General features: G+C 45.0%; 5 protein-coding genes across 5 annotated transcripts in view; 3 read left to right on the top strand and 2 right to left on the bottom strand.

Annotated features, from left to right (window-relative positions):
• Positions 1-25,891, bottom strand: part of Ten-m (teneurin transmembrane protein Ten-m) — a 332,752-nt gene that overhangs the window by 191,576 nt on the left and 115,285 nt on the right. The gene's annotated exons all lie outside the window — the stretch shown is intronic.
• The window catches only part of LOC6622441 (putative phosphatidate phosphatase), a 62,692-nt gene that overhangs the window by 31,066 nt on the left and 5,735 nt on the right, over positions 1-25,891 (top strand). The window lies entirely within an intron of this gene.
• LOC6622435 (cilia- and flagella-associated protein 45) lies at positions 13,108-15,032 on the top strand. The gene has a single exon (XM_002047913.3). It carries the CDS (start codon positions 13,206-13,208, stop codon positions 14,832-14,834), a length of 1,629 nt encoding a protein of 542 aa, XP_002047949.1. The 5' UTR covers positions 13,108-13,205; the 3' UTR covers positions 14,835-15,032.
• On the bottom strand, positions 17,162-21,250 carry laza (lazaro). The gene has a single exon (XM_002047912.4). It carries the CDS (start codon positions 19,628-19,630, stop codon positions 18,608-18,610), a length of 1,023 nt encoding a protein of 340 aa, XP_002047948.1. The 5' UTR covers positions 19,631-21,250; the 3' UTR covers positions 17,162-18,607.
• Positions 24,641-25,866, top strand: LOC6622470 (putative phosphatidate phosphatase). The gene has a single exon (XM_002047910.4). The coding sequence runs from the start codon at positions 24,723-24,725 to the stop codon at positions 25,758-25,760; it is 1,038 nt and encodes a 345-aa protein (XP_002047946.1). The 5' UTR covers positions 24,641-24,722; the 3' UTR covers positions 25,761-25,866.

The raw sequence follows: 25,891 nt of genomic DNA, 5'->3' as shown, positions 1-25,891 counted from the left end.
ACTGATTGACAGTCGAGCATGGCAATTGGCACTTGCATTAACTTTGATATGGCCAGAATTGCCTGTGCAAATAGGGTTAAAGCTGAAAAGAGAGATATAGATAAATGTAGGAATAGAGGTATATAATGGGAATTAGTATCCTCCAGCTGTAATTTGGTGTGGGCCCTTTTTTGGAGTCTGCATTCGATGCGCCGATTAGTGGTCGATTGACAAAATGATTTTACTAGATTGCGATCTAGTATTAATTTAATTTGTTCAGCCAAATTGCTTGGGAAATCGTTTTCTCAATTTAAATAAGATGGCCAATTGCCACGCCATAGAAATAAATAAGCTGACCTCGATAACGCTGAGACGCAACGTCGTGTCGTCCAGGTCATTGCACGGTACGCCCTCAACATTCCGCCGATTCACATACGGAGAACCAATAACACATCCGTTCGCCATAAAATTCATGGCCGAAAACCGAAAATGCTTTTCAAATACGAAAAGCAGGCAGCTACTCTACCGGTCATAAAAAGGCATTGCAATGCTCCAACTACAGCTCCAACTCCGACTCCAACTCCGACTCCCATGCCAAAAGCCAACAGCCATCCGCCAACCGGCAACCGCATTTAATCACACATTTTCCAATGAAACTGCAGCAAATTGTTTATTTAATTTTTAATGTGTGCACTAGAGACACAGCGACTGGAGGGCCGTGAGGCGGCAGAGACAGTTTCGATAGTGAAGTGCCGAGAGTCGAGAGTCGAGAGTCGGGCGACTCTGGGAGTCGAGGCTAACGGGGCCAAGAAGGCAGACGCACACACGTTTCGCGTATCTTTGGGATGCGCGTTGCGCACTTCGCTTTATGGCCATTAGCGTATGATTTGTCTTAACAATTAAGCGCAGGCCGACTCGGCTAGACGCAGCGTACCAGCGCAGCAGAGCCAGCAGAGTCTCTGCGTTCTGCTGTTCACTTTTTATCTGTATCTTTAAGATACATATGCTACATGTGTACATGGCGCAGGAAAGTTGTTGTAGCTGTTGCTGTTGTTGTTTCGCTTGCGGCTGCCAGGCAGCCACTTCAAAAGAAAAATGTGCATGTGCATCTTATGGTTCCTCGATGTGCTATGCAACCATGTTTATATATTTTATTTCCACTCGTGCTTGGGCTAGTTGTTGCTATAGTTGTTGCTGTTCGGGTGTCTGGTGTTTTATGAGTTCGCCTAACTGATTGATGCGCCTATTAAACGATTTCTCATTCGCTCGGGGTCTACTTACGAATATGTCTGTGGTATGTGGCGTTATTTTGACGTTAATTGGATTGCTGGCTAGGAGATGCAAGACTGGCCAAAATGAATAATGCCACACGAAAAGTGTGGGGAAAATAATTGAATAATCATTTAATGATTGCTTTCAAATGTTTGTGGGAGTTGTGAGAGCGATGAGATGAGAGAAAGCCCAACAGATGAAATGATTAACAGAATGAAGGGACTGCTGAATATAAGTGAAAAGCCTTGAATAATACACTATTTATAGGGAATTAGTAAGTCGTTTTGACGTGCTCAATCAACTCCTGTAAGCCTCTGTCAGCGCACCTCAGTCAGTTTACCTTGTAATTTATTTATGAATTTAATATTTTTGGCAAATAAAGCGACCTTCTTGCGGCCTCAGCAAATTTCATTAACAAAAACAACTGGATTCTGTTGTGGCTGGCTCTTCCTTTTTTTTTTTCATTAAAAATATTTTCATACAAAACCCAAATGACATCAAAGATTCATTTTTATCATGTCGAGACGAGAATGTCTGGCTAGGTCTTTGGCTATGAGTCGAGCAGGGTCTATGTCTGCTCTGGACTGCGAATTGTCTCTCTGAGTCTCTCACTCTCTCTCACCGTGTGTCTCTTTCTCTCTCTCTCTCTCTCTCTCTCTGACTGGTTCTTGGCTAACTGTTTGCGTAACCGCGTGCAACCCGCCCACAGCCAAGAACCGTGGCGACGAGCAGCTGTCCCTGTTCGAATGTCGACGGCGTCTATCATAGTGCTTAAATATTTATAAATTTAAATTCATGTGAAAAACAAAAGCGCCTATCGCTGGCCTGGGTCTGGAGATTGGCGACGAACTGGCGACCGAATGCAACCATGTCGCACAATTCAACAGAAATTGAGAAATGTCAAAAGGAAATGGCGTAATTTTGTAATTTGCACTCGAGCAAAAAGCAAATGAATTAATCTCATAACTTGTGGGGTATTCGGCGCTGTGGCACATGTGACTGAAAAGCGGCTACAGTTGAGCAGCACTGCGCTCTGATTCCGGCTCCGCTTTTCTCCGTCTCCGTCTCCGTCCGCCATCAGCTGTGTCGTCCTCGCCAACATCATCAAGCCGGCGTTTGATTTACGTGAAAAATCGCTTATGTGGAAATGTTTTTACATTAAACCAACAAAAGACGCAACAACAAGAAACAAAACGAGCCCCCCGTATAGCAGTTTTGGGACCCTGTTACGGATTTGACTGCAGAATTTATTGAACGCATTTCTGTGCCTCACGCTGCCTTTGTGCCACGCACTTGCAGAAATTATTTATATATATTCCTGTTACACATATTCAAAATGAAAATTTATTGCATTCTTAAGGCGACACATTCGCGTATGCATGCTAAATGGGGATTAGGCTCTGGACTGAGAGCGGCGGCTGGCCATGGATTCAGAAAGGCCTGCCCGGGTGATAAGCACGCTGAGCATGAGCCTTATAAAAATTAGATATAATTTTTTTATTAACCACGATTCATTTTTGAAGATTTTCGCAGGGCAAAAGTTGCAAATTTTGTACCAGATTCACAGATTCTTCGGCAGTTGCACCTGATTTTTATGCGTAAGCGCAACGTTTGGCGAGTTTTATTTAATTTCCGATTTGAGTTTAGCCCACACGCCAAAGAAACCACACCCAAACGTCGGGCTCCCATCGTTTGGGCCCAGCTGCTCATTCACAAAACCTGGAACCGAAGCATCGGCTGAGTCAGCGGTCAACATTTTGCTTGATAGTAATAAAAATCAACACACGCCTCCTTTATAGTGAATTAATTGCTAATTTCGAGCAGGTTAAGCAACAAAATTTTGCGCATGAACCGATCGATGCGGTGTCATAAACCAGGTTTAAAAGATCGTAAACAAAGTGGAAGACAACGACGTGGAGTGGCTTAGGCGGCTTTGATTTTTTAATGTTTTTCCATTTTTATATTAAAAATAAAAATTTACCAGAAACAAATCCTAATAATCCAGAAAGAATGGAATACAAACGTGTGGGATATTCTGGGAATTTTCGTCGAAAAAAAAAACTGAAAACAATTTGACAGTTTGCGGCGGTCAAAAATTAATTGGTATTTAAAGGCGTGCTTCGGAATTTTAGCGATAAGTTGTTGGCGTTTTTTTGGTTTTTATGTGTGTGTATTGGGTAACAATTTATGTTTGGGTTCAGGTCAGCATTAAATACATTTTTTTGACAAAGAGAAAGACCAAAAGTTCTAAGCCATTTAGCATAGCAGATACAAACAAGCTTGGAACTTGTGTTCAATTGTTAATTAATTTAACATGAAAGTGCTTTCTGGCAGTTATACTGATGCCTGGAATCAACTTTGTCAAATAGTTACCGCTTTTCTCTGCTCTTTGTATGTTCCCAACAGAAGAAGGCATCTCCGGCGACATAAACTTATGCGTGGTTGATCAACATTCCTAAACTGCAGAGTTGATCTAGGCTCACCTAAGTGATTTGATCAATTCTGTTTGCTTAGTTTAAATAAGTGAACTATAGCCCTTATTTCCGATTTATACACAAGATTAAGGCCAAGCAATCCTGAACAACTAGCAAAAGAATGAGAGAACAACGACAACAGGGTATCTCGGCGTCGATCATCCCCAGTCAGCATTTCCTTGTTTTTATTTACTGTACCTTTACTTCCACACAGTTTATGAGTAAAATGAATTATGTGGCCATACCACGCAAAATCTCAAAAGGATCATTAATAAATATTTCACTCGCCGACTGCCTGGGTCTTCGGTCCTTGGCTGCCAGTCAAATCTAAAGGCCTAATGCACATATAAAGACAGTCAGACAGACAGACAGAAGGGAGCTTAACATGTTTGCGCTATTCCAGTCCTCTCGTGGCCTGTCGCCGTTTTGTGTGCCTCCCGGCCGTCCTGTCAGTCACCAAGCTGAGCCTCGACCAGTGACGGGCTCGGCAGATAACCGATGAATCTGAAGCCTAACAAAGTCTAAAGTCTGCGACGCATCTCGCATATAACATGCAAAAATTCACTTCCACGCTTTGGGTAATCCGCATTTTAATGACTTATTTTCTCGGCTTGCCTTTTGGCAGTCGCCAGTCGCTATTCGCGGCATCAGATCTGCCGGAGGCACATGTGCTCGCTGGGCTCTGTCTGTTGGGGGAAGCCGCCTATGTCTGTGCTTGCGTCTTATGCCCTTGCCTGTGTGGCAAGTAGGCAAACACCTACAGTGCAAGCCGCCCAAGACTTGCCAGCCTCCTTCCACTCCATAAAAATGTCATTTATTATTTTTTTCTGTTACACACACAATATTATGGCATATTTAATGCGCGCTGTTTAAAGACCCAGCTTTATTCGAAGTTTAAGGTAGCTGCATTTACTAAAGAAACCCTCTGTAGCTTGCCTCAAATTCCATGCTGCCTGCCCCCTGCCAAAAAGGACATGCAGTTACCTACAAATATTGACTCTGTTGTACAAATGCAATTAAAAACTTGCAAATGCAAAATATATTATCACCCCACGCTGTAATCGGCAAGGGTTGCTGGCCGAAGAAGAGTGCCAGGAGGGGTTGGAGCAAAATGGCGTTGCAGTGGCGACTATTAAAATATTTTACAAAATTAACCCTTTTGCTAGACAGACGCTAGTTAATTTATGTATGTCGCTGTGGCGGTTGCATTGACTGCAACGTGCCTGAAAATATGCAACAGCAAGAACTGTTTACCATTTGTCTCTTTGTCCGTATGTCTGTCTGTCGGTCTGCTTGTTCGTGTGTCTGTTTCTCCAGGTTGGAGCTGCCCGAATGCACCATGCTGTTTGCCTGTTTGCTGATTAATTGCAAATTGCAGGGGTGTCTGCCTGGCAAACCACATTAAAAGGCACAAAGGTCACGAAAGGACCGATGACGGCGATAGCTGCCCAGCCCAAGCCATCGATCCCTGTTGCAGTCCGTGCGTATTCCTAGTTTATTATTTTCGCTTCTACCCGTCATTTATGCAAAGTGGCGCGCAAGGACCTGCCACAATACCAGCACCCACACCCGCACCCGCACCCAATATAGAATCCTGCAGCGCAGCTAGCACCTTTGATGTGCGCGCTCCACGTCGGCAAGGACTTTGGCAATGGCAGCAGCAGCAGCAGCAACAGCAACAGCAACAGCACTTTCATCATTTGGCTTTTGCCATTTGCACCCCGGCGCCACTTTTGACCACTTCAGGCAATACCAAAGGGGTTGCCACTTGACCATTTGCCGCTGTTCCTGCTACCGTTTGCACTGCCCCACTCCGTTCCACTCCACTCCAGTCCACTTCACTCCCTCTTGGCACTCAACATCCATGCGACTCTCTGGACTCGCTTCAGGTCACTCAGTCAGGGCTTTGGCAGCTGTTAAGTGTTGTGTTTTGGCTACTGTACATCATTCCCTCTCTCTCTCTCTCTCTCTCACTCTCTCTGCCTTGCTAAATTTCTACCAATTTTTCTCTATCTCTGTTTCAGTCTCTTTGGCTTTGTTTAGCCATTGCTTTTGGCTTGTTTGCCTGGCGCCTTTTCTACGAACCGATTGCTTTTTGTTATCGTCATGTTTACTGATTAACTTTCCGCCTTTAAGGATTTAGTAAGGCGCTAGGCACTGAAAATTTTGAATGGTGCTCATTTGGGGCCTGCCTGATTCCTTAGTTTGGCAGGGTTGTGGTTTCAACGGAAGTGGTCAGAAAAGTAATTTTTCGCTCCTATCTAGATAAGACGGTAACAAATTGAGGAATCGTAGGGGCTCGAGTTAGGAGACAGTCACCATCTAAACAAACCCGAGCGAGGCAAAGTTAAAAGCAATCTCAGCCAGGGTAAGTAATAGGCAAATGCATTCATTAATAAATTATCGAGACACACAAAACCTCAAACTAAATAGCAGCCGCACACACAGAAGCGCAGTGGTTGGGTGTTGCTGGTGGGTGGCTGCTGGGTGGCTAAGGTGTAGAGAGGGTACAACAATGTGCATAACCCAACGCAGCCACCAACAACAACAATAGCAGCAAGGAACACACAATTCTGGCTTGGCAAAGGACGACGACGATATCATTACGTAAACGTAAAACTTCCGCCTTAGAAATTCAATTAAACTAATAAATTTTCCATTATCCTTATCGGTGGCAGTGTTGCCGATGATGCTGGGGTCGTGTGCGTGGCTTTTAGCATGGGGCGTTAAAGGGGCGTGGCAGCAGACTGAATTTGACGCACACAAAAAGAGACACACACAGATGCATGGGGAAACAACACGGAGGGACCAGCACATGTGTAAAAATATCAGCAACAACAAATATCAACAATTTGCATAAATTAAAACTTTAAATCAGGCGCCGACACACACAATACCTTCCCCTTCAGCTACCGTTCCATTTAAGGGTAGCATCCATAACGATGGGTTCGAAACGAATATTCTGAGAAATCAAAAAACTACAAATGGAATTATATTGCGAGCTTACAATCCCACTATATGTACTGTTTAGTTCCAGGAAAACTCAATAGCTTAACAACAACCATGTTTTTTATGACTACAAGATGAATCAGATGAATATAAAATATTCCATACAAACGTTTTCCATAATTTCTTAGTATTCAAGAAATACAATACAAGTAACTGCCAATATTTAGGCTTTTAGCATTATCGGCTTGTCTAGTCAGTCGGTCAGCATTCCTTTCCTAGGTTTTTTTCTATATAACCCTTTAATTGTCAAGTAGTGAAAGCACTTTAACGAGAACGAAGACTTGCAAACTGAAACTTGCTAACTTTTGGTGTTTATACCTGCTTGCTCCTGTTCGTGTTAGCCAACATTGATCCTGAGCCGGTTAGCTCAAAACGAAGTTAATACTGAACAGGTCACTAAATCAGTGTAAAATATATATAGTATTCTTGCTGACTTGAAAATTATGTTGAAACAGTTGGTAAAGTTTCAGCATGAGTTAAGTGATGCTTCTTCGCATCGTTCGTTCACATATCGATCGATTTTATCGAGACACATGATTAAATATTGAGCAAGTGACAGTTGTAGCTTTCCCACTGTTGATTCTTCCCCAATTATTTCAGAGACATTTAAATTGAAAAGTGCCAAAACACAAAGTTGGGTGGGGTGGACAAACGGATTTGCGACGGATAGAGCTGCAGATGGGGCACAGGCGTCATATTAAGGGAAGAGGGCGTGTGGTTAGCTGAAAGTTGTCATACAAAATTAAAGCATGTTGTGTAAGCGCGTTGTCCATTTAACTTTGAACACATTAAAGGGCCTTCTCTTTGCCTCGACAGAGAACGCAACATTTACATAGCCCCTGCAGGGGCTCGGCAAAGGTAGGGGTGCCCGACTGTTCCGAGTAAATACGACGGCAAAATGCCTCAGCTCCGGTTTTTGCATGTGGAGCACCGCAGCAGCTGATTTCTTTGTCAGGACACACAGCTATAGTCCTTGCTGGTGCTGTGGCGGCAGCACAAACACGTAAATTAATCTGACAAGTGATACTTCTGGCCTCGGGCGGTCTAGCTCCTCCTCGGTCTTCGGCACACTCGAGCCAATGTGAGAGCTGGGGACGTCAAAATGTCGCTGTGCAGGACAGCAGCCATGTGGCAAGCATAAAAGTCCTTTGGACAGCACACACACACACACACACATCGGCCAGGACGCAAAACCCCGGACGCAGGACAATGGGCTGAATGCTCTCTGGGCTGACTTTTTACTCGACTGCCGGTTGACGAGACGCTGACGTCGACGTCGACGTCGACGTCCCCAACAACGACCAGCCGCACCGGTCCCCTTGACGTGGGTTAGTCCTGCCCAGGACTCTCCAGTGGGTGTCCACTTTTATTTACATGTATTGCAGTTATTTTGTATGTAATTTATTTCTCAACAGCCTGACGGCTGGACGGGAACGCTCCAAGTGCGTGGGAGTCCCCAACCTGCTGCTTTGCATCTAGCACCCGGCACCGTCCACGCCGTGCTGCACCGCCCATCGTATTTGTTTATTGGGCTCTCTACTTGGGTGCTTTATGTGTTCTGCTGATGGCGTTGCTTCCTTTGCTCCTTTTTTTGCAACTTGCAGTCTGGAGCTCTCTTGACGTAGTTGCCTCGGACTAGGTTCGGTTTTAATGGTTAGGCAGCTCGGTAAGTGGCCAAAGTCCGCATAAATATGATGATGGTCACAAGGGTCGAAAGTTTCAAGAAATTCAATGAATTCCAATTACGCGAAAGAATAGCCTTTAATATAGTCCCTTTAAATCAATCCCTGATCTTTTTTCATTTCCATTTTGTTTGTTGTGTTTAATACTCAGCATTTATAAGACCTCAATAATTTTAAAATTGATATTAAAGTGTGTGTTGCTTTCTCTTAGAACGTGCATTATAGTGTGTGTAACTTCTCCGAATTGAGAAATATATTACTTCTTGATCAGCTAAACCAATTTTTGGATCGACTTTTAAATGAATAATTTGCACTAAAAACATTGTGTCACAATTAACAATGCGGAAAGTGTGAGAGATTCAACTTCTATTGGAAGAATCAGCAGAACTGCGAGTATATATTGATGAATACTCTAGGAAGACGTTGCCTTTCAGAGATTGCCGGGCTTGCTGTGATCGCAGTCTTTTTCGCGAAGAATTTTGAATGTTTTCACATTATATGCAACAGCAGCAATAACAATAACAATGTTAACAATAATATTTACAACAATGCAATGCGCAAGCGGATGCATTAATGGGCCTGGCACACTTCGCAGCTCGTTAATCAATTAACAACATTTGAGAATTTGCATAAACAATTTCGACATCGCCATTGCCATAATTTCTCCACTTGCTAGCCAGTTTGTTTACACGGACAGCTGGACAGTGGTCCGCCCGTTTTGCGAATGCGGCAAACAAAAATTGATTAAAACATCACGTAATCGCAATCGCAGTCGCCGCCGGAGTCCGAGTCGTCAAACGGCGCCAACATCAACGCGGACGTCACCGTCAGTTGTTTGAGCTTCTGACACGAGAAGAGTTTGACGAAGCTGGAATGTTGCACGTACGCGTGTGGCTTCTACTTATAATACAACCAGCTCGGTGCGCTATAATATGAATATAAATTTGAATCAATTCAAGTAAATTTCTGCGAATTTGCAGTTGATTCAGCAACGGGGCATTGCCGGGAATTCAAATTGTGCTCATCGGGGGGGTGACCGAGGCGTTCAATTGTAGAGTGCCTATTAAGAGCCGCACAGCGTATGACAAATTGTTCGCCGATTATGATGACGGGCTTTGACCGACTGACTCACAATGGGACACCAATTGACTAACCTGACCCAGCATCTTATCAACATCACCATAAATAAACCAAAGGGACTCCGTAAATTCGGATTCCTGTCGCAACTTTAACGCCAACAGCCAGATCCAGAGCCAAGAACGGACAGGCAGACACCGTAATTCTTTGCTGCAGTCTTCATAAATTTCATTTTTACATGCAGAAAATGTCAGTGGCCCGACCGGGACGCCAGTCCGTTGGCTGGCCAAATATGGTTAATGACTTGTTTGTGTGTTGGATTAAATATAAATTATATTTTTTGTGGCAGGCTCAAGTCTGGAGGTGGAGGGGGTTGGCACGGCACCGCATGGCATGGCAGGGCAGGCAAATGCGAGAATAAGTAACAAGAACCAGTTTCGTATTGCAGCATGATTAAAATTTTATTCCAACGAAATTTGTTTGCATGCCCGAACCGAAAAGCTGCAAGCAAATTAAAACTGTGCAAAAGTACTGCAGAGACTATGGACCAGCGCATATGGCAATGCCTCTATCATAATTCATTTTTAGTTGATTCCCCAAAGTGTTTTTCCTGTGCTACTTTCAATCAATTGGTGCATTGATAAATCTCAATAAACTTCAAAGTATGTCAGCTTAATTGATATTAAATTGAAAACAAAACTGGCATTAAGCATATTCCATATAGTATTTTTTGTTGAGCAAAATGATTAGACTAACTGCTGTAAGATTTTGATTTATTGCTTGGAAACGAACTGGGCACAAAATCAAATAAACTAATCAAAAATATGAGTTCCGAAATTGCAGCTATTATCAGGCTCGAATTCTGTGTGCCATTTGGGTCAATTAATCAAGGAATACGAAAAGGTTACCAAAAACATTTCGGCCCTTAACATACGACCCGAAATTTATCAAAATGTTAAAAAAGACTGCACACACACACACACACAACACACACAAAAAAACTTAATTTACAATGAAAATGTGTGGAAATTTATGTGCTACGAGTGCGTAACCATACGAAAAAAAGGGCAACACTTGCAATAAAAAATTGACCAAAACATAAGTTCAATGGTGCGTATGAGTAATATGTATGTGGAAAGCAGGGAGTGGCAGCCAGAATACTGGTTACGAAATATGTTTTGAAATAAATAAAAATATGCGTGCGAACAGGGCCACAATGAATATGATGTGCTTTTAGTCCTGTGAACATCAGACGAGGACGAAGACGCTGACAACGACGACGACGACGACAGGAAACTGCATGAAATTGCTCAAGTTGCCGGCTAAAAGCAGGGGTCGCAGACGGGGCCCAAAGTTGCTGGCAAGCGAACTTGAGAGCTGCCGACGATCAATAATTTCCACACAAAGTTATGCAAAGCTGTCAGCCAGGACGGACCAAAATCCCTGCACATGTTTATGAAAATGTAAACGAACGAAACATCGAAAATCTGCAGCCGGAAATCGAATGTCTGTCAGTGAGAAATTTATATAAATAGCAGCAGGGCGAGTTAGTAAGTAGCTTGGCCGAAGCCGAGGCTCTGGCGCTGGGCCATTTCAACTGCGGCTCCTATCGAGAGTCCAGTGCTTCCAGCGCTGATGCCACCCGCACCGACATAATTTATGCAAATAAGTCGGCACACGCATGTCTGGCAACGGCACCAACACTCTTCCCTAGCGGCTGGCCAATGAATCATATGGCAAAAGGAATTTGACAGCTACTGCAGCAGCTTTAGTAATAGGCCCGTTGGGTGCTGTCACGTGGGTCTACGCGGCGTATGGGTAATGCAGCCAGACACTCGACTCTGACGATTCAAGAGAAGAAACGTCCACAGTTTTGTGCTCAACTCTGTCAATTTCAGTGTCTGGATGTGTCTGGGCAATGCTGCCTTTTCGGAATTTCGGTTAAGGCACGAGCTATTGTCTGGATACAAGCTGGGCTTTTATATCTAATACTTATGTTGAGCACTCTGCGGAATCATTATAGATTCTCACCTGCAAACTGTGATAAGATAAGATAATAACGCTAAGAGTAAGTCTCTACTTAACTTTAATTAACCCACAAGCAGGCAAATCTGCCACTTGGGCACATAACATCGGGCCTAAGGATATCCTAATGATGACCTCGAGCTAATGCCGCGCCACCCCTGCTGGGCAAAGCCTGAGCCAGGCCCTGTCCAATAACATTTTGCATATAATCAAGAAGCCCATGTGCGAAGCGGCCATGCATGACCCTCTCCCTCCTCTCTTTAATGCTTCGCTTTGGGAGGCCTGCTGCTAATCCAACAACTTGACTGCCATTACACTTGGCAAAGGCCCTTGGCGAAGGCCAGGCAAAAAACCGTTCATTTGCTCAATCGTGCACTCGAAAATGTCAATTTACATTTGCGGCAGGCGATGTCCACCCCATGGCTTGCCTCCCCAGTGAAATGGTAAATGGGCCATGGGCTAACTGCTTGATGGTGCTTGGGCTTGGGCCTGGGCTTGGGAGCCGGGCTTAAGTTGACTTTAACGCCTGAATGCATCACTAAAAAACTCGAAGAGCGACTCGGCATGCTCATAGTGAAAGTTTTCGTACCGAAAACTTTTTATTAAAGTCAGCAGAAATCTATGGGACTTGGTTCGGTTTTAAATTTCGCATCTAAAACTCACCCAGCGGACTTATTCTTTCTCTCATTCCCCCCTCTCTCACTCTCTCCCGCACTCCCACTCTATTTCCCTGTGTGCGTTTGACAATGTGGGCGTGGTAGCTGGGCTGTCTGTTGCTCTGGTCAAGTTAATTTGTATGTGTGGCCGTAAACTTTGCCAGCTTAGACTTGCAACACGCCCAACTGGGCACTGGCGAGCTCACCGACCGGCTGGGCAATGGATGTTCTCCGCTTTCGGACAACCTCTTTTGATATCTCAAATGTCCAGTTGCCAAGTCCAAGCGAGCAGACACTGCTCCCCACTGGTCCCCTATGCCCAGTGGCCAATGGCCACAATGTGTGAATTTTGTTGGATTATTGCTTTTGTATGCCGCATAATTGCTGACTTCTTTCACACATTCTCACACATGACTGTGCGTGGATTCAGTGTATGTCTGCTAGACGTTTTGTCCTTGAGCATTGCGCATAATTCATAATACTGAAGAGCTCCAGATTTATGCTTCGTTGCATATCTAATGCCCACGTCGAAGGATGCCAGAGTAGCGTTAGCCTCTGCCCAAATGTTTGGCCAGTGGCTAAAATAGATAACAAGCGAAACAGCCCCCAGGCGGGCCTTTGCTGAGCAAACGCAACTCGCCTGGGAAACGAATGTGCCACAGTAGTAACTCAGCCGAGTGACTAATGTTGCTCGCACTCCATCAAACGCCAGGACACACTACAAAATCAATTGGTTTTCAATCCGCAATCCCGCAACAACCCGTTTCCTATGCCATTGCCTTTATTGGATTTCTATATCCACGCGAGGTGCAAACAGTTTGGCGACTGGTGCACTGGCAGGGCAACAAGGTTGCTGCCAAGGCGACCTTCGCTTGCTGCATAAACAAGCTAATGGACGCATAGCAACTGGACAGCACGAAGTTATTTTTTTTCTTACCACATTTCTTGGCATTGAAACCAACTGCGTAGCATTGTGCGGATCGAACCTTGAAGCAGATTTTTGGTCTATGTGAAGCTGCTTTGGGTCAACAATGCCTTGTCTGTCGGCCTGTAATGTGCGATTTGTGAGTGCCGAGGCGCAAATCAAGCAGAAGTGCCAGGAGCTGCGGTCTCGCGCCCAGACTGCCGCATATCGGACGACACCTGGAGGATATAGACCATTTACTTCTGTGGCTCCTAACCCAAGCTTTGCGCCTTTTCGTAGACGCAGCGAGCAGTTTGCGGCCTTCGATCAAAAGCAGTTAAAGCGCAATGAGCGGGAAAGAAGACGCAATCAGGGCGCTAAGGAGCTTGTGCTGCGACCCAGCGATTTAAAGCGACTGAAGGAAAAGTGCAGGGTTGTCAGCATCCATGAGAAGTTGCAAGCCATTGAGCAGAACGAGGCGGAACACCGCAAACAGTTGCAGCTAGTGAAGGAAACAAAGCAACGCTTTAAGGAGATAGACGCCGCTCGCAAGGCGACATTACCCAAGGAGCCTGAAGAGAGCAGCATTGTCGAGGAGGCGCTGGAGGAGCAAAACACGGTGCTAAGTCGAGCCATACTGGCCAAACAGGAGCAGGAAGAGGAGGTGAAGCAAGTCAACCGCATGATTCTCGACGCCAAGTGTAAGGCAGTGCGGGAGGCACAAATCCAGGAAAAACAGCTCATGGCTAGGGCACTGCGCGAGGACGACGAACGCCTGGCCAAGATGGTCAACCAGCGAGCACAAGAGGCTCTCAATGCTGAGGACGAGCGAGAGCGGCTCGAAATCGAAAAGCGAGCCAAATATGCGCAGGAGATTCGCCAGCAGCTGACTGAGCGCGAAAACAAACGCTTCTTGGAGGCCCAGCGAGTGGCCGAAGAGGCAAAGCACCTGCGCAAGGCCACCGAACTGCTACGAGAAGAGGAAGAACGCCAGCGCAATTTTGTCCAGCTGCGCAAGCTTCGCTTCCGCGAAGAGCTGCAGCGCGTTCGCGATATGTCGCACATTTTTAAGACAATGCTCTGCGAACAGGAGCGACTGGCGGACCTGCGGGTGGCAGCTTATATGCGCGAGAAGCAGGAGAAGGAACGCCAGCTGAAGGACATGCAAAAGGTAGTGAAAAAGGAGTTCGAGCGAAGACAGCAGCGCATCTTCACAATAGCCGCCGAGGCCCAGGAGACACGTCAGACCAACGAAGAGCTCAAGTATCTCAAAGAACGCAATCGAGTGGAGCGCGAGTATCGCCAGCGAGAAAAGGAAGTGGCCATGGCAAAGCGGGAGGCCGAACGCGATCTGTTAGAGTCGCGCGCCCAGCAGGCACAGGAAATGAAGCAGCGCCTGGCCCAGGAGATAGCTCACGCCGAGCAAGATTTCAACAAGTTGCTGGCACGCATGCGCGATGAGGAGGAAAAGCAGAAAAGGCTTGACCGTGAACGCGACCTGCGCACCCAGACATATCGGCGTGACCTGAAGCAACAAATGACGGACAGGCAGGAGGAGCGCCGCCGGCTAGCGGACATCGAACATGAACGCATGCAGAAGTGGTTGGAGGAGGACCGTCTGCGGGATGCCAATATCAAGCAGGTAATCAGCTCCAAAATTGCAGCCATGCGCGACAATTGTCTGCCCGAGAAGTACTTGAAGGAAGTCGAGAAGCAGCTCAAGAACATCCAAGGCACTCGCAATCGAATTCGTTGACTCCCATAATAGACGTGCACTGCATAGCTTTGGGCGTTGCCTTCTGGCATAGGACACAAATTTAAGATATTGAACACCGCCCGTTACTATGCAATGTAGTTTAATAATACATTAGTTAAGATACTCAAATCGGCATTTTGGCTGATTTTGGCATAAATCACGCATATTATACAATCATGGCAAAATTTTCAATAAAGGCGCATGTGCTTAAATACTTGATTACGATTGCTGGCAAGGCTTAAACATGGATTCAAGCTTGAATTGATATAATGAAATTGAAGGTTCTCATTGTGGGGCATTTATTACGCTCTCTCGTAACTCGAAACCAGTCGGCATTTTAAACCGCCGCCTGAAAGTATGCCCCACAACTTTGAGACGCCCGCAAGCCGCAGCTTAAATTAGTGGAAATGAAATCAAAGACATTGACGATGATAACCATGACATTGTTGCGTGCGACACAGTTAGGCACACCCATTCCCAGACACAAAGCGCTAATTTCTTAGCATGTGGGTGTTTAGTTTGCCATTCTCTCAATCTATCTATCCAATGGCTCCCGGAGGCAAGCACACACACACACACACACACACCACAAACAATTACGAGTGCTGCACATGCCAAAAAACTACCCAGCACTCCCCTGAATGAGTGGTAGCAACTTTTGGCTACAATAAAATTTTATTATGCCAGACACATACGTGGCCACGCACACACATACACACAAATAGAGGGGCAAACAAAGCAGCCACCGATGCTGAAAGTTGAAGATGCCTTCTCTACTGCCTGACGACGTCGACGTCAACGTCGGCGTCGACGACGAAGTCTTGTGCATGGTTCAATTATCGTATTTCATGATTCGTTAAATTTTCGCATACGCCAAAAAATACGCAAGACATTGCCAGGGACCCACAGCTTGCCCTCCACCACTTCCCGGCTGCTCTGCTGGTGGGCAAAGAAAATCCAAACTGAAAAACAGGTTTTTCCCCTAGCAACCATTGTGATGTCTACCTACAATGAAGCTGACGCTGGAGACGGGCTGCAAAACTGGCAGACTAGCTGGCTGCCTCGCATGTGGCAGTAATAATTCCAATGACAATAAACGTTGTCGTATTTACAAGTACCAACACACGTACACACATTTTCTACACACACACACACTCACACACACATCAGCACTCTGACATGAATTGATGAGAAAAGTTTTTGAGGAAATGTCAATAGAGTAGCAGAGACAAACTATGCGTCGATGTAAGGAGAAGTCTGTCAGTCACAGTGGTAAAATGAGAAGAGATTACACAAAATATATTTTTTATTCATAGAGTACAGATTGCAATCGATATAAAAAGGTGATGATAAGTCGGCTACTCGATAAATATTTACCAACTTGCGATAAAATAAGTTAATCTACAGCCGCTTATCATTTATATAAAGACGTTTTTTCAAATTCTTGAATTCAAGAATACGCCAGAACAACGATCAATCATCGAAATATTGATTAAAAATTTATTTTTTATTTATTTACGTATTTTATTTAATTAAAGTCTGTATGGTACACAGAAAGTACTCTTCGGAATCGAAAATAAAATAATATTTGATATCAGAATTGCATTTGCCCACTGTTCAACATATTTGCCATTTATAAATATCATGAGTGGCAAAAGGTAAAAAGGCAAGAAAACAGATATTGTAATTGGAAAAAAGGGAGGAAAATTGCAGCAGCTGCAGTGCACTGCACTGAATACTTTTGGGGTCCCACCCACAGTCGAAATTTATCTGCAAGATTGCACTCAATTGTTTTGTATTTGTGGAGAGGGAGATATTTCTGCTGCTATACCAGTATCTAAGAGTAGCTACGATTTTTGTGCTTGAAAATAAATTGCTTGGCTTCAGTTTTGCGTGTTATTTCTATGGCTTTTCTGTGCGGTTCCGTTTCGGTCCCATATTTTATGCGCTCCGCTAAACCACAATGGACTTTTGTTGTACTCGTAGGTCGTTCAAAGCGTCAGATATCCGTAATGTATCCGCATCTAGCTTAGTGTATTCATATCTAGGTGACTAGGTAATGTGCCTCAATTGCGCAAATTTAAACATCAATCGCTGGCTGACAAGCTAAAAAATGGGATGGGGCCAAAATCAATATAAATTGGCAATTCCCTTGATTATGCCAGTACCAAAATAAATTAGTGGAAAGCGAATTGATGGAACTCAAGCAGAGCATGCAAGCAAATTGACTTCAAACGAAAGATTCCAATACTCAAATAACAAAATGGAATATTTAAAAATAAATATAATTAGATACATGCACCTGCTGTCTTTTCAATTAAAAATTCCAACTCAATCATTTGTTTACTCCACAGTTAAAGTTTCTGGCGCCAAATATTGAAATTGTCGAATCACAATAGAGCTTTGTTTATTTTGATTTACTTATCAGCATAGTTATGCGAAAATAAACACTCTTCCACTGTTTTCAATCATACTATGCTGCTACGACTAGACGCCTGCTTAGTATACACAAATGTGTACTATGCGTCCTTATCAAGTGATTAGATACGAAACACTTCTAGATACTCATACAAGGTGTACATGTTTGTCGTGTGTCTACAGAGTATATTAGAACTACAATTACATATTGGTTTTATCGACAACAGCTATCAGAAATGCGCCTGGTCTTTGTCTTATCTGGCGCTTTTTTATCTGTGGCTGGTTTATAAGAAATTGCGATCAGGCACAAGATAAGTTTCCAAGAAATTATTATTAGCAGACATGTGGAAATATTTGAAATACTTTAGAAGCTAGTCTGTCCTCCCAACAGCGACAATATAAATATCTATTAACTCTTGGTAGATTGTTGAGCTTGGAAAAATGGAATTTAATAAATCAATTTAAGAATAATTGGTTAATTTATTTTAAAGCACAAACAGTGGACACTCGACAACTAAAGCAAACAAAATCTGACAAAAACTAAACATAATTAACATAAAACAAATAATTGTAAATAGTTCTGTTCATAAATCGTGCGGCTTATAAATCTTAAATGTGGCCTAGCACATTTTTCTTGTTTATAATTTATTTATTTTTATTTTTTGTACACTATTTTTAATGCCTTATCAACTGTGCGACTATCGCAGAGCATTCAAAACTATTCGACGCCGGCGGCAGTCAGCGTCGCTGCCTGAAGATTGTATCAGCTGATTGGAAAGCAAGCTGCATGCCACATGCCACATGCTGCCGCTGGCCATCTGCCCACTTCAAAGTGGCGGCTGCGACATGACTGCGGCATTGTTTGCAAAACAAACAAGCTGCAGCCGAAAAGTAGCCGCCTTTACCAGACGGGGTAATTGCAACGACACCATAATATCGCTGCCTCGGCAAGTACAATGGGTGCGATTGCGAAATTGCGATAATGCGGGCTAAATCGAAGCTCTAGAAAAACGCTGTGCAAATAAATACAGAGTCTACAATGAGCCGTTAACACGCCATAAATTTTGAAACAAATCCTCAATCGTGGACAATTTTGCCTGGCCGTCCCACTGTGCGGCTGCAGCGTTGCCAGATGGACGAATAGCCATTGCACAATGTCGCCGTCTCGCCTTGGATTTCGTAAATCATTTAGCTTAAAGCAGTATGTGCATATCAGGTAAACAGTGCGTGGCGCGCTTATCACATATTTCGTTTGCGTCGATTTCTAATGGAAAAATAGTCGAAATAGCTGTCGCATTGCATTGTCAGCAGCGGACCGGCCCCATCCCATAGATAAGTCTCTGCCGGCTGTCGGCTTAGACCACATTTGGCAAGCATGCGGCAAGTGGCAGCTCTGGCGGCCCAGTTCCAGCAGGCGGTGGCGTTGGGGGACGTGATGTGGGCGGCTTGTAGCTATCGACGTCGTCGGCCTCGTCGTCATCGTGATCGTCAACGTTGTGGGGTCCACAGTCCAGTGCAGTTGTGGTGGATGAGGCCGCAACCGCAGCCGCAGCCAGAAAATGCACCTTTGTTGAAGACGTCGAATTATTATTCTCGGCCAGAAGCTGATGGTGTAGATGATGGTGGCGATGGTGGCAACCGCTGCAGCTGGTAGGTGCGCACATGTAGCCCAGCGCAACTGGGCTGGACGCGTGGGGCCGCGCATGCAACAGATCGCCCACATAAATAGCCGTGATTGTGGCATAGACAACGCCCAGCAAAGCGCCCGCCAGCACGTCCGACCAGTGGTGCCAGTAGTCGGCGACACGGCTCAGCGAGATGTACCAGGCGGCCATGAGCAGCAGGAACTGGAGAATGTGCCGCATGACGCGCATGCTGCCACGCCCCTGCCACACGCTGTGCACATAGAACGCCAACAGGCACATGGAGTAGAAACTAAGGCTGCTGTGCGCGCTGGGAAAGCTCACGTGCAGCTCGCGTATTTGTTGAGCGGAGAGGTTACGATTGCTGCAGTAAAACTGCTGCATGTAGATTTCCGCATTTTGGGTGTCCGCACAACCGGTGCCATCCGGCAGCCGCGGCTGGCAGGCATTGTAAAAATGCGGACGCAGTCGACCCACCACATGCTTGGCCAGCTCCGTGGTCAAGAAGGTGGCGATGAAGCCAAAGCTGAACGTTGCCTGCGCGCGCCACAGATTCCGCAAATATTGCCGCATGCGCAAATGCCGACAGCTCCGCATTATTTCCACGACGCAGATGAAGAGCATGGGCAGCAGCAGCATCATCACCAGCAGCATGGGCACCGTGATGGTGCACTCGTGGTACGGGTAGCGTAGGGACAGATCCGAGCAGAAGAAGCCGCGTTTGAATGTGCGCATGTTGACTGTTTAGAGTTTCGTAGTAAATTCGGAGTTGGCTATTTATTATTTATTAGGCGGGAGCTTTGAAGTGAACTCGGAGTTTTCTAGATTTTTTAAGGAATTGTCCTTTTATATTATTGGGCTCAGTTGGAAATCTAACGTAAGAAAATACTGCTATTTAATTGAGTTCGGAGTTAGTATTATGCGAATATTTCATAGTTAATTCCTATTATTTCGTAGCAAATTATTTTGAATTGCGCGACGTAAATAATTATTGTTTTGTTTTTAAAATCCTTATCGCTCAGCTTGAACTGAGCTAGCCACACGCTGAATTTTCGAAGCATCTGCTACAAGTTCAACAATTTTTGCGGGTTGAGTGTTTTAATCAAAAAATTTTCACACAGCCGTGTGTCGTGTTCATTCACTTTTTCGGCACTTGACATACGAAAACTGCGCATTTATTTATACTCGTAGATTTAACAATTCGATTTGCTTTCTAAATCTGCTACACGACTTTTCACGTTCACGTCAAAGGCAATTTTTCATTGTCCATTGTATCTGGCCGGAGTGCGGGCACAGTCGTAATTGCTTTTACAGCACTCGCGCGCTTTTTCGGAGTTTGTTTCGGAATTCAAATTATATCAATTAACTCTATTGGCCAGATAAACCAACTGTCAGTTGTACGTCTCCGTCCGTTGGTTAACTGTTTGGCTCTTTGCCTGTCGGCTGTGGGCTGGCTTCCTAGGCTTCCACCAACCTCGCTGGTCGCGATCACTTCGTGGTCTATCCGGAGCTAAGCGACGCGGCTGTCGTTTTCTCTGGGAGACCGAATCTGACTGTGACTGCGACGGCGGCGACGATCGTGCGATGGGCTGCGCTGCTGCCGAGCTGCCAATAGCGAGTGTCGAGGCGCAGAACCCACAAAACCAACGTGCTGTGGAGGAGGGTTTCCTATGTGTTGTTGTGTGGTTCGCACTGATATTGAATTTCAATGCTATGTTTTTTTTTGTTTTTGTTTTTGTTTTCTTATCAATTTAGCTGCGTCGGCGTCGGTAGAGTCGTCAGCGCTTTCGACGGGGCTTGCGACTGCTGCACTCGTATTTCTTTGCTTCGGTGTAGACGCTAATGAGGAAACTGTTGAATTGTTTCAAGGTTTACTTTTGCACAGTTTGCTTAGGCCTGTTTGCCAGAGACTTGGTTGGCATTTGCGCATAATGAAAGAGTTGCATTTACTCGACGAATACCACGGAATGAAGGAGTGCCGCTGCCCTAGCCTGCGAGCGACGACCCGCCGCCTCCCAATGCGCATCGGAGTAGGCCATTGTAACGTGACTAAGTTGGCTGCTGGGCTCTGCTCGGATCGATGACTTTATAGCGTTTGTTGATGTAGGTCGTCGGTCCAGCCTCATCTGGAAGCCAAGCTGTGCGCTGTAATGAAGACGACGACGACGACGATGGCGACTGCAACTGCGACTTCGACAAATACTCCGAATGATAGTGGGTCTGGGCTGGTACACTGCAAATGCAGTTCATAAACTGTTGCAAGTTTATGGCCACTTTGTATTTTTACAGCCAATGGAGCTTCTTTATGGCAGTTTTCAACTGTTCAATTTACATAGAAATTGTCGCATTGCTGGCCATGCGATGTTAATTTATGTTAATTTCGGAAAGCTCTCGACCAAAGCGATGCTGATCCATTTCAATTGACATGGACTTTATGGAACCATCAGTTTGTTACTAATTCTTGTTATTTGCCTCGCAAAGTTCAACTTTTGAAGTCTATAACTCATATACTATCTGAGATCGACGCATGCATGAAGCCTGCTTGTGCCTGTTAACCGTATTCAATGGGTTTGCGGGTATCAATAATAGGCAGTACTTGCGAAATTCATTAGGAACTGTGTGAGTGGACCGTAGTCTGACTGAAATCACACACAATTTTATAGGGAGCATTGATTGTATCATTCAAAATCCGTCTCACAATTCAATATGACAATTGAATGAAATATATCTTTTTTATTTATGTGGGGCAAAAAGCTCTTACAGCTCTTTTGGGCATGTGCCTGATTGTAAGCCGATAGCATTGGATTAAATACAACCACATCACATAACCACATAAATACGCCCCACTTCGAATAATCCGCAAGCCATATCAATGAGCGACCGCAGCACGCGCCATAAAAACGATCAATGATGACCTGAGAGGGAGTGAGAGAGCCAGAGCGAGAGAGAGAGAGAGAGAGATACAAACTGGATCAATACCTTTTTATCGTGGATATGTTGCTGCCATTTAATTTACAAATAGATATGAATTCTAATTAATTTCTTACACAATTTATTAAATACGCTTATTCAGCGCAAAAGATACTCAGACTGTGTGGGCTAGCCAGGCGCAGCGTACAGGTTCATGCACACAATAATACTTGTAAAACATATCTGACTTATAAAATTGGGCTATGTGTTTAGGCTGTTTACCCATTGAAATTATGGAAACAGAGTTTAATGGGGTAATGCAAATGTATGCAGACGAAAGCATCCCCAAAATGTATATTCTTAGTCGGCATGAAAAGCAGAGTCTATTCGAGCCAGTCTGTCTGAACACGTCAACCCGAGAGAATAATTAAGAGAGTTAAGTTTGAAAGAATTTTTTATTATTTTTAAGGACAAACTGTTCCTTGTTAATTATATCAAGTTTCTATAACACTTTAAAAACAATAAAGGTTTGATTTAATTTTTCAAATGGTAAAATTGAAATGGTGTTGGTGAGTTAACGCCTGAGACTCGTCACACATTCCGATGCTCCCAAGGTTCAACAGGTGTGGCTGATTAGCGAAAGGTGTAAAAAAATGCGATTACGATTGCGAATGCTGATACTCTGCGGAGAACGCGCAACACCTCCGCCCGACTGAGGCTGTGCAGCCCCTAGAAACCTCAAGCTCGAGCTTCCAAAGTGCCTCGCCCAGCCAGCCCCACATTGAGGGGAATACGAGGCACCTGTTTACGTCGCGAAAACATTTTGTTTATACTCTTGCGAGGGGTAATTGCAACTTCGCGGCATGTTTATTTGTGTGCATTTATTGTTGGCTTAGTTCGCTTCCTCAAGTGGCGGGTGCTGTCAGGCTGATTACTTTTTTATGTCAGAGGGTGTATAAGGCTATCTGAAATGTTTTGCAGCGAGCTATTTTGACGGGAAGTGACTAAATACTTATGACTCTTCGTGATAAGCGAAAGTTGCCAAATTGCAAAATGAACTATTAATACGGCCAAGTGAATATGTAAACAACTACTGATATTACAATATGGACACTGAGAGTTTGGAAAAATCTGGACCTACTACAAGAATTAACACTCTTTGGGTTGACCAATTAAAGCCAAATCAAAATAAATTGATTTCAATTCCATGCACGTGCAATGCACTCGCAAAAACGGGAGCTCAGCCTAGTTAAGACTTTATCATCGGCTGTCTAGAATGCAAATCTGTTATAAACATTAAGCAATTAGTCATCTAAAGGAAGCCAGCTATTCATATGCAATTCTTATTCATAATACAATGAACAAGAAGAAAAGTAATGATAACAATTTATGAATAGTTCAAGTGACGTCAGCTAGATAAGGGGCATAGCAAAAAAATAGAATTCCATTGGTCAAAAATCTTTGTTAGCCAAATAATAATTGATTAATTAGCAGCAATCATGACAATCATCCCAGGTATAAACAATATGGGCATTCTAATCCGCAAGGCCCAAAACAAATTTAATTAACATAACGACTGTATTAACACTTAAACATGAAAAGAGATACAAAAATAAATATAAATGAATGACAAACAAAAATTATAAATACCAATTTTACAAGTTAACGAGCCACAGACGCCGTCGTTTGCGAATTCAGTTAGTAATATTATATGAGTAAATATCGCGGAGACGCGTAAATGGGAACCCGTTCCTATAGCGGAGCTTAAAAGCTTCTGAATGCAATCCAATCAATACGTCATAACATTCCGACAGCTGACTGAGGAGGAATGCAAGTGACGTCACATTCATTCGACATCGCGGCACAGGTGCAGATTCACCGGTCAGTGTGCGTTAAATCTGTGGTTATGACTCATATGAAAGTCCCCCAAAGAGAAAATCCCAAGACGAACTCATTTTCGTATCGGTCCAAGCAGCAATTAGCCCCACATCCGCCGCGTCCTCTTCTTAACACTTCAGTGGCTCATGGCTTGGTTCACCGCGATGCGGTTCCACTTCATATCCACTCAAAAATTATACACACGCATCAAAAGTGAAGTTGCAGCCAAAGATGCCAGCAAAAGAGAACCACAGTGAGCCAGGACCTCCCCCCTAACACCCCCTCATATATTGCTGGTAAACAAGTTTTCGTTTGAGCAGCCAAGTCCCCTCATGATGTGCCATGGGCCAGCTTAAGCTGTGCTTAATAATTTCTTGGGCTGTAAGTGAAACCAGTTTCTCCATATTTCAATGCTGTGTGGGGCCCCGTTTCAAAGAATTTAGATGATGGTATATGATTGGGCCCCCAAACTCTATGTAATATGCAAACTAACGCATTTAGCAACCGAATTAAAGCCTGCGAGACTGGCTGCGAGAAGGCTGGCCCAACTTTTGACATCCCAAGGGATATCGTGTTGTGCTCCAATTATATTGGCCACATAAAAACAATTACTGCAAAACGCAGTTTTAATTTTCATTCAAATGAAAATAAACAAAGTAAAGTATAATTATTTATAGCTTGTTGATGGGCAGGTTTACCCGTTACCAGGCAACTGTAGACCCAGTAACTGAGCCGGAGAATGCCGGGGGCTAGTGGGTGCAAATGTAGCACGCGTAGAGCGGTAGCAATCCGACTACTCACACTCTCATGTGACTGACAGACCGCAAAGAGCCGCCACCGTTCCAGCTGGCAGTGAGAACTGAGCGAGCATGTGAGCAAGACAGACGGAGAGGAAGAGAGAGAAAATCACGGCCAAATTGGGCCCCGAGCCAGACAAGATATTCAAGCAGCGTCGCTCGGTTAGTTAAGCGCGGTTTGGCATTCGGTAGAGACCTCTGTTTAATCGCATCTTCGTTTGGGAGTCGGCTGATAGTGCGCCATGTCCAAGTACACAAAGCTGGCCCGCGGAATATGCGATCTACTGCTCTGGGCAGCCCTCACAGCGGCCAGCCTGCTGCTCTACAAGCTGGTGCGACCCTTCAGGCGCGGATTCTTTTGCGGCGATGAGTCACTGGGCTATCCACTGAGGGAGAGCACAATCGGAAGTGCGTTGCTCATCGGAGTGACGCTGGCGGTGCCCACGTCCGTGATCATTGTTGTCGAGCTGTTTAAGCAGTTGCCCGCTGGTGCTGGCGGCCGGGATTTGGCGGCACGGGACAAGCGGGACGGTTGCCGTTTGGTGCATCGGCTGGCGCAGCTGTACAAGCAGGCCGGATACTATCTGTTTGGGCTGGCCATGCTGACGTTCACCACGATACTGACCAAGCTGTGCATTGGACGTCTGCGTCCGCATTTCTATGCTGTATGTCAGCCGATGCTGCCAGATGGCTCCACCTGCCAGGATGCACAAAACGAGGGACGTTATATTGACACCTACACCTGCAGCAATGCCAATGTGACGGACTTTCTGTTCCAGCAGCTAAACCAGTCCTTTCCCAGTGGGCACGCCAGCATGATGATGTACTCGATGCTCTACCTGGCCATCTACCTGCAGGCGGCGCTCAGCACACGCATCTCGAAGCTGCTGAAGCATCTACTGCAGTTTCTGTTCGTCATGTTCGGCTGGTATGTGTCCCTGACCAGGATAACCGACTACTGGCATCATTGGTCCGACGTCTTGGCCGGCGTGCTGTTCGGCGTGGTCTTTGCTTGGCTAACCAGCGTCTATGTGGCCGATCTGTTTGCCTTCAGGCGCTGGAATCGTACTGGCTACTCGGCCAATACGCTGAAGAAGGCCCAGGTCTCCCCGAAGAACTCTACCAAATCCCAATCCAATGCCGCAGCGGTGTCAGTGGCTGGCAACGGAGTTCCACCCGCACTGCCCGCCTACACATTTGGCACGCTGCCCTATCTGGCGGCGCATCCGGCTCAAGCGCAGTATGCCCAAACTTATCACAACTATGGCTACGTTCCCTGAGCCGACTAAGTTGTGCATGAGGCAGGTGCTCCTGGAGCCTCACAGACATAATCTCTGTTTTGTTTTTGTAGTTTAGCGTAATAAAAATTCGATATTAATTATAATATAGCAATGTGTTTCACTTTCGAGAA

Source organism: Drosophila virilis, chromosome 3 (genome assembly GCF_030788295.1).
Source record: "Drosophila virilis strain 15010-1051.87 chromosome 3, Dvir_AGI_RSII-ME, whole genome shotgun sequence".
NCBI lineage: Eukaryota > Metazoa > Arthropoda > Insecta > Diptera > Drosophilidae > Drosophila > Drosophila virilis.
This window is presented reverse-complemented; position numbering and strand designations above follow the sequence as displayed.

What these genes read in the sequence shown, in the direction of transcription:
- LOC6622435 (XM_002047913.3), top strand. Translation starts at nt 13,206, where the DNA reads ATGCCTTGTCTGTCGGCCTGTAATGTGCGATTTGTGAGTGCCGAGGCG.
- laza (XM_002047912.4), bottom strand. Translation starts at nt 19,630, where the DNA reads ATGCGCACATTCAAACGCGGCTTCTTCTGCTCGGATCTGTCCCTACGC.
- LOC6622470 (XM_002047910.4), top strand. Translation starts at nt 24,723, where the DNA reads ATGTCCAAGTACACAAAGCTGGCCCGCGGAATATGCGATCTACTGCTC.